This window comes from Terrapene carolina, unplaced genomic scaffold, assembly GCF_002925995.2.
Source record: "Terrapene carolina triunguis isolate 2854851 unplaced genomic scaffold, T_m_triunguis-2.0 Scaffold67, whole genome shotgun sequence".
Taxonomy (NCBI): Eukaryota; Metazoa; Chordata; order Testudines; family Emydidae; genus Terrapene; species Terrapene triunguis.
The window spans coordinates 50,794,962-50,810,600 of NW_020664418.1; the positions used below are offsets into that span (position 1 = coordinate 50,794,962).

A 15,639-nucleotide genomic window follows, 5' to 3' on the forward strand; every position below is an offset into this window, starting at 1 on the left:
CTTGCGACGCCAGATACAACAATGCCATGCGAACACCTGTTCTCACTTTCAGGTGACACTGTAATTAAGAAGTGGTCAGCATTCTCTCCCATAAACGTAAACAAAATTGTTTGAGTTAGCGATTGGCTGAACAAGAAATAGGACTGAGTGGACTTGCAGGCTCTAAAGTTTTACATTGTTTTGTTTTTGAGTGCAGTTATGTAACAAAAAACCCTACATTTGTAAGTTGCACTTTCATGATAAAGAGATTGCACTACAGTACTTGTATGAGGTGAACTGAAAAATACTATTTCTTGTGTATCATTTTTACAGTGCAAATATTTGTAATAAAAATATAAAGTGAGCACTGTACACTTTGTATTCCGTGTTGTAATTGAAAGATATATTTGAAAATGTAGAAAAACATCCAAAAATATTTCAATTGGTATTCTATTGTTTAACAGTGTGATTAATAGTGATTAATTTTTTTAATTGCAATTAATTTTTTTAAGTTAATTGCGTGAGTTAACTGCGATTAATCGACAGCTGTAGATTTTTCCAAACCAAAGCAGACTGGATTATTTCTGAAGAAAATCACTGAAAAAATACAAGTGAAAGCACTCCCAGAAAACATGAATGCTGTATTAAACCCACTGAATAATTCACTTGATAAGTAGAGTGAAAAAAATCCAGTTTTTTATTTATATTGGATTTTTTTTATTATAGTTTATTTTTTAAATATACCTGTTCAAATCAAATCTGATTTTACAAACTATGTTAAGGCCTAAATTTATAATCTCAAATTTAAATAAAAAAAATAAATATGTTGACATGAACCTCTATCAAAAACAATAAGTTAAAGGCTGCATTTTTATATAAAAGAAAGAATCAGTGGGAAAACATCTAATTTTTGAGGTCAAGCTTTATAAATATGGCACAGTAGGTCATGAACTATACTAAGGGCTTGTTTTGTTTAATAAAAATAAGTTTTATATGCTGTTGTGTGGTTAATTAAATTCCAGTCACAATCCTAATGCAGCTTGACGCAAATCATGAGCAAAAAGTTAATTATCTGGTAAATAAGCAATACATTACTCACCACTGTACATAATGTACAAATTAATAAGAATTTGAAAATATTAAGCTACATAATTGCTTAGATAAATGTACAGTGTACTCTCCTAGGTAGCAAAAAGATGTACCAAATTTAGTGTAAAAGCTCCATTTAGTTGTAAATCAACATGTTTTAATTGCATGTTAACCAATGAGAATGCACCTTTCTTTAAAAAAGAAGTACAAATGAAAAAGTTGATTAAAATAGAAGATTTGAGTCACCAAGTAGAAATCCTCAATTTAAATCGCCTTGATTTAAATCAATCCATCCTGTTTGTAAGGAAGTTTATCAATACTTTGTCAATTCTGTCAGGAAAGCACAAGACAATAGTGAGCCCCCGACCCTAGTTAAATTTACCATTCTTTTAACTGCCCTTAGAAGCCAAATACCCTTTCACCAACTTCATTGCATTTTCAACACTTAGCTCAGTGGCTCTCAACCTCTCCAGAGCACTGCACCCCTTTCAGGAATCTCATTTCTCTTGCGTACCCCCAAGTTTCACCTCCCTTAAAAACTACTTGCTTACAGAATCAGACATAAAAATACAAAAGCATCACAGCACAGCACACTACTACTGAAAAATTACTTACTTTCTCATTTTTACCATATAATTATAAAATAAATCAATTGCAATATAAATACTGTACTTACATTTCATTGTATAGGCTATAGAGCAATATAAACAAGTCGTCTGTATGAAATTTTAGTTTCTTCTTTGAGTGCTTATTCATGTCAATTCCGGTCAGGTGTGTGTGCGCGCACCATGTGCACAACAGCTGGAAGATTTTTTCCCCTAGCAGTATCCATAGGGTCGGTCTGGGCACCCCCTGGAGCCACACCTTCATGATGCCCAATATAGGGCCCTGCTGACCCGAACACCCGCTCCTCCCTCCCCCCCCTCCTAGTTTCTTCTTGCCGAGTACTCCGACAGAGGGATAGGAGGGAGGGTATTGGAATGGACATGAACAACACATCTCGAAGAACAAGTGTTACGAGAAGGTGAGTAACCCTTTTTCGTACTGCCTTCGCCAGTGCTTTTTATGTAGACTGTTGCAAAAATAGGCAAATATCTCGAAGCGTTGATGTACCCCCTGGAAGACCTCTACGTACCCCTGGTTGAGAACCACTGACCTGCCTTATCACATAGTCTGACCAAACTAAACATGCTTAATCGATGGTGAACCACCCCCCTCAGAAAGCCTCACCCACCTCACAGGTAATCTGTCTGCACTATGGAGAGCATCCCACCCAATTAGAGGCTACCAGTTTCTTCCACCCGACTTCTCTTCATACAAAAGATGGCTACTGGCTGGGAAGTTCAATCAGGCAAAGCATTCCTACCTAACTTCCTACAAGCAGACACTACAACCACTTGTAGGCAGAAAATGCAATTTAGTTTCTAAAGCTGTTGCGGGGTGCTTGAAATTAGAGTCGTTACGATGTATACTTCCAGATATAAATAGACATGTTGTTTGAACACAAACGTCTGGTTGACATCAGTGTAACTCACATCCACGGTGACATTCGTAACATCTGACTCCAAACTAACAAAAGTAATTCTGATCAACACACGTGTCACAGGATGTTTTCCCAATCATACTGTGTCTTAAAGGTTCTCAACACCAAAAGGCATCAACTCTTACCTACAACTGTCACAATCTTTAAAAAATATATATATATAGAGAGAGAGAGAGAGAACACTCCAAAGTGCTGGTTAAAAAGAGAGGAACAGTTATGAAATAGCTTTAGTTGGATGCAAAGTTTCATTCTGATATTTTTATAACAGTAAGAGTAATATCACAGCAGTCCTACTTTTTTGGATCAATATACTGCTATACTTGAAAGCTAGATTAAGAATTGATTGCAGTTAACTTTCTAAATTACTTCTGTCATACTGTAACACCACCAACTACTTGCTTGGATTAGGTGTATCCACACTTACCGAACGTTTCTTTTGCTAACTCAAGATCTGACTCCTCTTGTAATTTCTTTAGCCGTAGTTTGTCTGCTAACTGTTCTTCTGGTGTAAGTTCTTTATCTTCCTCTGGTGCCTCTAACTAAAAAAAGTATATAAAGTAGATTGATTGACCTGTGGCAAGTCTTTCATTTTGGTCATTATTGCTAACCATGCATAAGCAATCTATTTAACTAAAAGTCTTCAAATAATGACAGCTTACATTGGTGGCAAGTGAATTACATTTCTTGCCCATGAATGGAGCAGTTGCAGGTGTGGTCATTTCATCAAGCTAATTGAACAACATGCTTCTGTTTGAAGTAGTTCTTCCTGAAGCGCAGGCGTTCTGTTCTGAACAGCAAGCCTAACACTTGTGTTTAAACATTCCAAGTTGAAATACCGATAACCACAAGCAAGCGACAGGCAGAAAAATACCAAAACCCTCACCAAAAGTAATTTCACACACTGTTGAGTATTATAAACTCAATGTACACACTTAGAAAAAGGGTGGAAATATGATAAGTACTATTTCAAACTCTTAGATGTTCAAGTTCTTATGCAGACTACATCAGGACTATTCTTCCCTAGAAGAACAGGGTGACAAAACTCACTGTAGGGGCACGTCATAAGTATCAGTCCTTAATTCTCAGATTACATTTGTTTTTCTAGACTAAACAATAAGCTGATCTCCCTCTTCACATAAAAAGCTAAAATCCTGACAGTGAAGTCTTACTCTTTTTTTAATCTCCTCTTGCTTTTTCTTCAGCTGCTTTTCTCTCTCTTTTATTTTTTCTGCTATTTTCTTCTTTTCTGAAACTTTTGATTCTGTAAAACAGTGAACAACAAAGCCTTTTTAAAGAAATCTAGTGCATAAAGAACATTGTCACAATGTGGGGAAAAAAGCACCTAGAGCGATGATCCAATTCAGAAACCAGAGGTGACCAATGTAAAAAGCATGCACTGTCACCCACACGTGCACAACCCTTGGTCTATTATGTCCCATAAATACAGTTCATAAACTTGGAATACAGAATCCAATGTTTTTCTTTGTTCTATATACAATGAAGTATGCTCCTCAAGTAGTCCTCACCTGCTTTTATCTCTGTCTCTTTTTCTTCCTCCTCCTCCTCCTCCTCTTCATCATCCCAGTTATCCTACCAAACAGGAAGGAGTATGAGTTATCAGTATTTATCTTACTTCTGAACCACTAAAGGTATCTGTGCAGAAAGAATTGTCTACACTGCACTTTCATCATTAAAACTTGTGTTGCTTGGGGTGTGAAAAAAACAAAAAACAAACAACCACCCTAAATGACAAAAATTTTAACAGCAAAAAGTGCCGGCGTGGACAGCGCTTTCTCAGCGGGAGCTGCTCTCCCATTGATGAAGCTACCGCCCCTTTTGGAGTGGTTTTATTTTGTCGCCGGTGACAAAGAGTGGCTAGGCTGCGCACCTTACAATGGTGTGGCTGCAGTGGCAAAGCCGCACCGTTGTAAGATGCACAGTGTAGACATGGCCTTAATGTATACCACAGTAACAGGCAAACTCCCGTTCGACACAGTTACGGAAGCAAGACAAAAAAACTGCCACAATCCATTTGCTGGGCAAAAATTGTTACAGACGCTCCCCGACTTACGCAAGCGTTCCGTTCCGAAACGCCTTGCATAAGTCGAATTTTGCATAAGTTGGGAACGTATACCCAACAATTACAAAAAAGGAAAAGCTTATGGAACTTTTTATGTAAGTGCAGATTTGCGTAAGTCGGGCTTGCGTAACCCGGGGAGCGTCTGTATAAGAAAAAATTAATTTATGAGTAGATATCTGATAGAATGATTTGATTCTTCTCTATAGCACATCCGTCACCAGAAACAAAACAGGTGTAGCAGAATATAGAGGACACTGATTTTGTGCAATAAATTAAGCATTACAGAATCAGGGCAGAGAGCTCTGATGGGATGTTGCCCTGGTAGCAGTAGCAGTGTTATTTGGTGATTAAATCTGAACATAATCCATTTGGTACCCATCAGGATTTAAAAATGTCAAAAGCTGCCATTACAGGCATACCACTTAATGCACCGGGGGGATGACAAACTATCAATACATGTGACTCTTTGCTTCATAGAGTTAAGGCAGAAGGAACAATTATGATCAACTGATCTGTCAGTTTCAGAGTTAACTGCACCTTTGATCCCCTTCCTGGTCTTCCTTGAGGGCATCCACGTAAGATTTTAGGCTTCCCAGCCATCACCACTCTCATGGCAGAGACCTGCGTCTCTCTCCTTTCAGACTAGGAGTTTAGGTTCCCTCTGCACCTCATTACGATTTTCCAGCAGGTCTGCCCAGGGTCCAGCACCTGTGGTTAACTCTTTCTCCAAGGGCTGTAACTGTAAACCAGGTACCAACCAGCCTTCACAAAGCAAACTGCATTTATTCTTGGGGTAAAAGCATTACAGAAAAAAAAAATCTACATGCATGCTAAAAGCCTACCAGAGGTCACTTCCAACCCCATCATGGGACTCTGCTGTGCCAGTCTCTCAAACGCCACAACTGGGTTTGCATGTGTTGTTCCTTGGTTACATGTTCACGTAAGTTTTTGGGATCAGGAACCAGATCCCAACTGGACAGTTCAACTATTTCTTTATACAGCTCGGGCCTTTGATCTCCAGTCTCAGGGAATTACTAGTCAATGGCCCTCTCATTAGGAGTGGCTTCAAAGGACTGGGGTTTTACATAACCCGCATTAACCACTCCCTGGAAAACCACTTAACACTTATTGTCCCTAAAGTCCTTGCCCATCTAGTACATTCAATAGTCCTTTGAATTCCTTACACTTCCAGTTCTAACATGTCACACTGACTTCCTGTGCGCAGTAACTCCTCACTTAAAATCGTCTGGGTTAACATTGTTATGTTGCTGATCAATTAGAGAACATGCTCGTTTAAAGTTGTGCAATGCTCCCTTATAATGTTGTTTGGCAGCTGTCTGCTTTGTCCACGGCTTGCAGAAAGAGCAGCCCGTTGGAGCTAGCTGGTGGGGGCCTGGAACCACGGTGGACCTGCAGCCCCTCTATCAGCTCCCTGGTCCCCTAAGTTCCTTGTGGCAGCTGCCCAGCAGGCTATCAATTGCCAGCAGTTCAGCTGTCCCTCCCCCCATTTCCATGTGCTGCTCCTGCCCTCTGCTTTGGAGCTGCTCCTGGGAGCTTCCTGCTTCCTGTGCGGAGGGGGGAAGAGGGAGGCTAATGTCATGGTATCCTCCTCCCCCCTGCTCCTCGATTACCCCATCTCCAGAGAGCAGGGGGGGACACGACAGGATTTGGCAGCACTGCTGTCTCAACTTCCTGGTCTACTTAAAAAGGCAATGTACTTAGAGTGCGGTCAGCGTACTTAAAGGGGCAATGTGCATCTCTCTTACACAGGGGAAATTGGATTTGCTTAACGTCGTTTCACTTAAAGTCGCATTTTTCAGGAACAGAACTACAACGTTAAGCAAGGAGTTACTGTACCACAAAGACAGAATTTTGCCCAGTAATTCCAGCATAGAACCCATAGCTTCTGGTTGAGCTGTTACAACTCATCTTTTAGAACATCGCTCAATCCTGATTTAAGGACTCCAAATGATGGAGAATCCACCATGTCCCTAGGTAAATGTTGTTCCAATGGTAGATTACCCTCACTTAAAAATTTGCACCTTGCCTAGTCTGAATTTGTTCAACTTCAACCACTGGATTTTGTTATGCTTTTCTCCGTGTGATTAAAGAGCTGTTTACTATCAAATCTCTTTTCTATAATTAAGTCACCTTTTAGCCTTCTCTTGGATAAATTGAATAGACTGATATTAACTCTCTCACCCAAAAGCTTATTTTCCCAATCTCAAATCATTCATGTTCTTTTTCTGAACCCTTTCCAATTTTTCCATCATTTTAAAATCTCCATTAATGGTCTCACTAAAGCTGTACAGAGTGGTACACACACCTCCCTATCTCTAATCAGTATTCACCTGCTTATACATCACACAATCGCATTAGTTCTTAGCCAGTGCACTATATCAGCTCACGTTCAGTTGACCCCAACATTTCTTTCAGAGTCACTGCTTTCCAAAATATGGTTCCCCATTCTATAACTGTGACCAAGATTCTATTCCTAGGTGTATGACTCATGTATTAAAATGCACGTTGTTCAAGTAAACCCTGCTTACCGAGAGAGAGATTGCTCTATAGAACTAACCTGTCATTATTCAATACTTCACCAATTTGTGTCCACTACAAACTTTGCCAGCAGTGGTTTCTTCCAGATCATAAGATATTGAATAGATTGGGCCAGGAATAGATCCCTGCAGGACTCTGCTCAGAACATCCCCACTGGATGGGGACCCCCATTTATAATGTTCAGATCAGTTTAAATGCATTTAATCTGTGCTGCTTTGATTTTGTAAAGGGTAATGTTGTAGTCAGAATGTCAGGCAGTACTAAGTCAGCCTCCTTACAGAAATCTAAGGATGTTAACACAATTACATTATCACCTACACTTAACCTCAACAAATAATATCAAATTTGACAAGACCTGTTTTTCCTTCAAATCATGTTAATAGTGTGCTACCATACTTTACTCCTATAGGCGATGTCTACACTACAGCTGAGAGCGAGCCTCCCAGGCCCGGGGGGCTATGACAGAGGTCTGTAAAATCATAACTGGTGTGGAGAAAGTAAATAAGGAAGTGTTATTTACCCCTCCTCCTAACACAAGAACTAGGGGTCACCAAGTGAAATTAATAGGCAGCAGGTTTAAAACAAAAAATGAAGTATTACCTCACTCACCTTGTCCCTGGAATTGATAGATTACTATAAGCCAAGGTAATCATAAAATCGTAGGACTGGAAGGGACATTGAGAGGTCATCTAGTCCAGTCCCCTGCACTCATGGCAGGACTAAGTATTATCTAGACCACCCCGACAGGTATTTGTCCAACCTACTCTTAAAACATCCAATGAAGGAGATTCCACAACCTCCCAAGGCAATTTATTCCAGTGCTTAACTACTCTGACAGGAAGTTTTTCCTAATGTCCAACCTAAACTGCCCTTGCTGCAATTTAAGCCCATTGCTTCTTGTCCTATCCTCAGAGGTTAAGAACAACAATTTTTCTCCTTCCTCCTTGTATCAACCTTTTATGTATTTGAAAACTTATGTCCCCTATCTTCCCTCATGGGTCATGTTTTCTAGACCTTTCATCATTTTTGTTGCTCTTCTCTGCTCATTCTCCAATTTGTCCACATCTTTCCTGAAATGTGGTGCCCAGAACTGGACACGAATACTCCAGTTGAGGCCTAATCAGTGCGGAGTAGAGCCGAAGAATTAGTTCTCATGTCTTGCTTACAACACTCCTGCGAATACATCCCAGAATGATGTTCACTTTTTTTGCAACAGTCTTACACTGTTGACTCATATTGAGCTTGTGGTCCACTATGACCCCAACAATATGACTATTGTTAATGGAAATTCATGTCAACTAGTTGAAGTGTACTGGAGGGGAAGCTAGAATCTGTCTTAAATGAGTGCCAAATAGTCTTAAATGAATTTGTAGATGAACTTGGATGTCCTGGTACTTGGCTCATCAAATCACAGTTAAAAACTGAGGTTTGCTGTCTTATACTAGTGGTTAAAGTGAGGTATTGATGCTTAGTTCCATTATTGCCAGGGCATCAAATAAACACTGTAGCATAGCAATAAGAATGTACACCTTGAATTTTGAAATTGCTAGGCTTATCTTAATGGGTAACTATAGATCAGTCAGCTGGACACTGATCCCAGGCAAAATTATGGAAAGGTTGATGCAGGATGCAGCCAGTAAGGCAATGTCTACGATACAGCTTCGAGTGAGCCTCCCAACCCAAGTAGACAGACGCGCGCTAGCTCAGCTCGAGTATAGCAGTGTGGATGTTGTGGCTCGGATGGCAGCGTGGGCTCTCCAGCCCACCTGACTCCCCGAGTCTGAGTGGTTAGCCCAAGTCTCAGCCAGAGCGGCAACGTCCATACTGCTATTTTCAGTGTGCTAGCTTTGTGCTGAGCTAGTACAAGTCTGACGACATAAGAACAGCCAGACTGGGTCAGACCAATGGTCCCTCTAGCCCAGTGTCCTGTCTTCTGACAGTGGCCAATGCCAGGTGCGTCAGAGGGAATGAACAGAACAGGGAATCATCAAGTGATCCATCCCGTCACCCACTCCTAGCTTCTGGCAAAAAGAGGCTAGGGACACCATCCCTGCCCATCCTGGTTAATAGCCATTGATGGACCTATCCTCCATGAATTTATTTAATTCTTTTTTGAATCGTGTTATAGTCTTGGCCTTCACAACATCCTCTGGCAAAGAGTACCACAGATTGACTGTGCGTTGTGTGAAGAAATATCTTTTATTCGACCAACTTCTGTTGGTGTGAGAGAAGCTTTCAAGCTTACACAAACCTGAAGAAGAGTTCTGTGTAAGCTCGACAGCTTGTCTCTCTCACCAACAGAAGTTGATCCAATACAAGATATTACCTCATCTACCTCTCTAATATCCTGGGACCAACACGACTACAACCCTGCATTTATCAACTACACTCATTTCATAGATAGCGACTTTCACAACTGTTGCAGAGTACAGTTTACAGATTGCTTCCTCATCTGATCCCATCCTTCACAGATACACCCTTTTAAAGAGAGGGTGGTTGGAGTGAAATCCCCATGTAGAAGCAGGGTGCTGTGACCATGAGATTTTGCAAACTCATTTGCAGACAATAATGGGTCTGGTTGAAGCTCCTTGGTATCTTCCTAAGGAACCGTCTCTGAGGGGAGTTGTGGGCAATTGTCCCTCTGCCCCAAGGACACTCATGGTATACACAGAAGCCTATATTGTCACCTCCCACTCAATGTGCATATGATGCTCCTGAGAAGTTTAGGGAGGACATATGGGCTGCAGTGCATTTAGCAGGCTGATGACCCCCAGCACTACACCTCTATCACATCTGGCCCAGCTAGAACAAATCACATGGTGCCTAGATGAGAGCAAGCTGAGATTTAATCGAGACGAGACTGAGACTCTTGGCAGGCTGGGAAAAGCAGCTGGAAGAATTGGCATCAGCACCCCTTACAGAAAGAACACAATCATTGGTAAGACAGGTCAACAACTTGGGGGTGTTAGACCCTGGGCTGCTCTTGGCCCATGAGGCGCTGCAGCCAAGAGTGCTTTCTTCCCATCTGTGCCTGCCCAGAAGAGTGTCACCTTTCCTCTCCAATGCAGAGCATGCCACAATTATCCATGTCTTGTCATCTCAAGATTATATTGCTGTGATGCACACTACATGGAGCTTCCCCTTGACCTCATTTGGAAGGTGAAGCTAGCACAGAATACTGCAACTCACTTGTTAAGTGTAGTTGAACACTGGGAGCATACTAGACCAATGCTCCATCATCTGTATTGGGTTCCAGTGAACACCTGGGGGGAATTCAACATGTTAATTTTAAAATGGAAAGCCCTAAATTGTTTGGGACCTGACTGTATGAGTGAGCATCTCTCTACCAGTGACATACTGCCACAGTTGAGATTAGTAGAGGCACTCGAACTGCAGTTCTTTCTAGATGAATGAGAGGGATCTGCTAGCAGTGCATTTTCTGAGAGGGATCCTGTTTCAGGACTCAATGCCCCACCTTGGTCTGCCAAACCTATCTTACCCCCTTCCCCTGCCTCCCGCACTTCTCTAAACTGCTGGGGTAGGGGGGCTGGATTGAAGTATATATATTTATGGGCAGTCCTTTGAGATTTTTTATTTATGGGATAGGTGTCCAGGGCTCAGGATGTGCACCTACAATTACAGTCTAGAAATCTAAATACATTTCATTAGGAGAAAACGAGTTTCACCTCCTTTTCATTGTTACACCAACTGAGAAGTCCAGTGGCAATACATCCTTAGTTAATTTCTTCATTCCGATGTTGACACTATTACAATGTAGTTTAAATCATTGAAACTCTTTCGAACTTAATCAAATATGTTTATAAATGACTAAATGAGTAATAAGCTAGCTATAACATATGGTTAGGGAAAATGTCCCCCTTTCCACATAAATGATCCCCACACCAAGCAGAAGTAATCAGTTGCTTGCTCTACATTTATATGTGCTATCATTTGTAGCTTTAATGCATGACAATTCAAGTTCCAAAAACAAAGCATTCTTGGAAAGTGACAGGATACTCCAGTGTCTGAGTCCCTGATGACTTCTATTTTAAACAGAACTATCAGAAATATTGATCAAGGAAATCTCTAGACTGTTTCCCTGAACACGTTTCTTAGTTCTGGCTCCTTTAGCTACAGGACTGCCGAAGAGTAAATAGACCTGCTGCCAAGAAATTTCTGTGTGTTTTCCTGGTAATTTCTGTATTTCAGGTAACATTTTAGAATAATTTCCTTTTACTTTAAAAGGATATCTTAGTTGTAACTTCTGCAGCATCTAAAGTTCTGCCAACTCACTACTTACAATAAGTCTTGTAACCAAAGTATTTTCAGAAAAAAACAAGATCCCAACTCCTAAATCAGCTATAAGAAACCCTAAAGAATAACGAAACACCCTAAAGAGAAACTGTTAGTTTAAAAACACTAAGGGCCTATATATTTAGGTCACTTCGCTTTTGCTTACTGGTGCTGTAGTTTTTCTTTTTAGTTGCCAATTTTGGAAGGAAAAAATATCTAGCGCCAGGCAAACACCTAGCTTGCTGTAGATTCTTCCCAACTTCTGCATCTACTACATGAACACAGATCAGACTACAATAAAAAAGAACATTAATTGTAGTAATTCCTTTTCCCCACTCCCTCCAAATACACCCTAAACTTTTTAATTTTAAAGCCATAGGCCTTCAGAGGAGTACTAGTGGAGGAAATAAAATGTCTTATGTTAAAATAGCCACGTAAAGCAGGAGTCTTCATATTTTTGGAGGGACTATGATTTTGTCCAGCTATTGTTTACTGTCCTTCAAGAAGTAGACAGCTGGGAAGCACAATTAAGTAGCTATTAGAAAGATGTTCAATTACAGGTAGTAAACTCTTGAGTTTCAGGGAAAATGTGAAAAGTAAAGCCTCTTTTGCCAAAAAATGTTTGGGGCTGTGAAGCTCCAATCCAGGTTGTCACTACTCTCTTTTTAAAGATTGATGTAAATACTGTGCACTGAGATATCTTTAACCATTTTGCCTGGCGGGGTCACGTGTGTGGAAGAACGAGCACATTTAAAAGCTACAGAGCACCCAGCGTCAATTTGTTCTATCACATTTATTAAGCTTCACCTTGCACAATAGGTGACGTTAAGCTAGCATGAACACCATCCAACCTTAAACAACTTTCAGAAAGCCTTTGACAACCTCCCTCACCAAAGGCTCTTAAGCAAAGTAAGCAGTCATGGGATAAGAGGGAAGGTCCTCTCACAGATCGGTAACTGGTTAAAAGATAGGAAACAAAGGGTAGGAATAAATGGTCAGTTTTCACAGTTGGAGAGAGGTAAATAGCAGGGTCCTCCAAAAATGTGTACTAGGACAAGTGCTCTTCAACATATTTATAAACGATCTGGAAAAAGGGGTAAACAGTGAAGTGGCAAAGTTTGTAGTTGATACAAAATTACTCAAGACAGCTAAGGCCAAAGTTGACTGAGAAGAGTTACAAAAGGATCTTAGAAAACTGGGTGACTGGGCAAGAAAATGGCAGACAAAATTCAATGGTGATAAATGCAAGTGATACACATTGGAAAAAACAATCCCAACTATACATACAAAATGATGGGGTCTAAATTAGCTGTTATTACTCAAGGAAGAGATCTTGGAGTCATTGTGCCTAGTTCTCCGAAAACATACACTCAAAGTGCAGCAACAGTCAAAAAAGCTAACAATGTTGGGAATCATTAAGAAAAGGATAGCTAAGAAGATAGAAAATATCATATTGCCTCTATATAAATGCATGGTATGCCCACATCTTAAATACTGCGTGCAGATCTTGTCACCCCATCTCAAAAAAAGATCTATTGGAATTGGAAAAGGTACAGAGAAGGGCAACAAAAATGAATAGGGGTATGGAACAGCTTCCATACAAGAAGAGATTAATAAGACTGGGACTTTTCAGCTTGGAAAAGAGATGACTAAGGGGGGATATGATAGAGGTCTATAAAATAATGACTGTGTGAAGTAAATAAGGAAGTGTTATTTACTCCTTCTCATAACACAAGAGCTAGGGGTCACCCAACGTAATTAATAGGCAGCAGATTTAAAACAAACAAAAGGAAGTATTCCGTCACACACAACACAATCAACCTGTGGAACTCTTTGCCAGAAGATGATGTAAAGGCCAAAACTAGAACACGGTTCATAAAAGAACTAGATAAGTTTATGGAGAATAGGTCCATCAATGGCTATTAACCAGGATGGATAGGGATGCAAAACCATGCTCTGAAGCGTCCCTAGCCTCTGTTTGCCAGAAGCTGGGAATGGGCGACAGGGGATGGATCACTCGATGATTACCTGTTCTGTTCATTCCTCTGAAGAACCTGGCATTGTTGGGGTATCCATCACTCAACTGATCTTTATTGTTAAGGGACATATGGGAACTACACTGCATGGGATTTAGACATTTTAAATGTTTCTGATTTAATAGAGAAGGTTTACAGATGGACATCTAGTTCAAACTCTAATGCAAAAGATTAACATTGAAATACGGTGAAACCAGCTCCATGATTCTCTAGTAGATAAACCCCATTTTAACACTCGGAACACAACCTAATTCTAAAGGAACAATGAGGGACTGCCTAGTTTCACAGGACTGAGAGGAAGTCAGAAGAGACAACACTAGGATGAAGGAAAGTTGCTGGCCTGTAGGAGATAGTGCCAAGATAGGACTATTTGGAACAAGTTCAAATGTTCAAGCCTCTGTCATCCCCTCTGTACCCACCTCTTCCCCAGATGCTCCCTCAGGCTAAGAACCTGCAAGGGGGCAGGGAATAGAGAGACTCTCCACAGGAGAGGCCAATAGTTGAATACCATCTGGCAGATCCCAGAGCAGTTCTGTACTGAGAGGCCTGCCAGCAGCTTAGAGATGGCAGGTGGGCAAAAGACACGATTCTCCATTCACTGGGATGACACCTTTTGAGATGTAATTGACAGGGGTTTTGCTCTGGAGCTGGGAAAGAGGACTGGTTGCTGGGAAGGAAGTTACAGAAGGGAAACCATGTTTCTTCAACTCAGAAACCAAAGAACAAGTACAGGTCTCAGCTGGGGGTTAAGCAGCCCATTTACAGAAATGTATTCCAAAGTTTTATTTGCCCTTCCAACTTTTGATCACCCAGTGCCCCAATTCATATGAAACCGTATAACACTGACTACAGAACTGCACCTCATCATTCCTGCACCAAGCTCAATTGCTGATTGAACTAGAGCATATTTGTAAAGAACAGACTATCTTAAAGACTTCAAGCGACCACAAATCTGCCACATCCCCACCCACCATTACCCCGACCACTCCAGTTCCTAGCATTAGCAGTATTCTCCCCATCTCGCCACACAAAGCCGGGTGACTCTAATCCGTCCCCACGCGCTCACCTGACAAGTTTTACTCATCTGGTCGGAGACTCCCCGAGTCTCCATTTTAATGAGGCCGGTTTCAGTCTCTCCTCCCCTCTCGGGAAAGCTTTTGCTGACGGTGCGGGCGAGACACTCGCACGCCACGGAGCCAAGCGGGCCACGTTTTGACAGCCCCCCGCGCTCAGTCACGACTGTCACTGCCCGCCACGAGCCCCGTCTCGCCCCCCCGTCCCAGCCGCGTGGACTGGCGGTGTCCCGGGGCCGGCCCGGCCCAGAGCCGCCCCCCAGCGCAGTCACTACGGGTCGGGCCGGGCCGTGCAGCGCCATATGGCCCGGGGCAGCGCCCCGCCCCGGCAGCCCCCAGGGCCAGGGGCTGGCTCCACACCGACCCCGAGGGCGGGCCGGGCTCCGCCCGCTCCCCACAGCCCCCCGCCGCCCGCCCCCACCTTCACTTCGTCCTCTTCATCCTCCCCGGCCCAGCGGTCCCCGCCGGCCGCCGGCGTCGGCACCAGCCGCTTCGCCACCGGATCCGCCACCGCGAAGCTGTCGGCGTCTGTGGGGGAGACGAGAGCGGGTTAGCCGGGCGGGGGGAGGGGAGGGGGACCCGGCCGGGACCCGAGACGCGGCCAGCACCTACCCCACGAATCTGCCTCCGCCGCCATCTTGCCCCCGCGAGTCCCGCAGGCCCAGCCAGCGCGAGGCGGGGTGAGTCAGCCGAGAGCGTCCCAGCCGGCCCGCTCCGCGCGCGGGGCACGCCGGGATAGCGGCGGACAGGCGGGGCGGGGGCGGGGCAGGGAAGCGCTGAGGCGCCGCAACGGCCGCGTTGACATCCCGGGAGGCGGTTGGCGAAGGGGCCGGCGAGTCCCGCCAGGAGCTGGGTCACGGGGCCCGCGTGAGAGCCAGGCCCGGCCCGGCCGCCTCTGGCACGGGCCCGTGTGAGGGGAGGGGGCCCGCGTGGGGGTCAGACCAAGGGTCCATCCCAGGCAGCGGCCAGCGCCAGGTGCCCCAGGGA

General features: G+C 43.0%; 1 protein-coding gene across 1 annotated transcript in view; it reads right to left on the reverse strand.

Moving 5' to 3' along the window:
* Positions 1-15,375, reverse strand: part of EIF3J (eukaryotic translation initiation factor 3 subunit J) — a 21,894-nt gene extending 6,519 nt beyond the window's left edge. Inside the window, exons 1-5 of the mRNA XM_029910787.1 lie at positions 15,265-15,375; positions 15,074-15,180; positions 4,138-4,201; positions 3,781-3,872; positions 3,036-3,150 (exon numbers count right to left, since the gene is read on the reverse strand). Of these exons, the coding sequence (XP_029766647.1) occupies positions 3,036-3,150; positions 3,781-3,872; positions 4,138-4,201; positions 15,074-15,180; positions 15,265-15,289 (403 nt within the window). The 5' untranslated portion in view covers positions 15,290-15,375. The remainder of the gene's footprint in view (positions 1-3,035; positions 3,151-3,780; positions 3,873-4,137; positions 4,202-15,073; positions 15,181-15,264) is intronic.
* Positions 15,376-15,639: the final 264 nt, after the last annotated feature.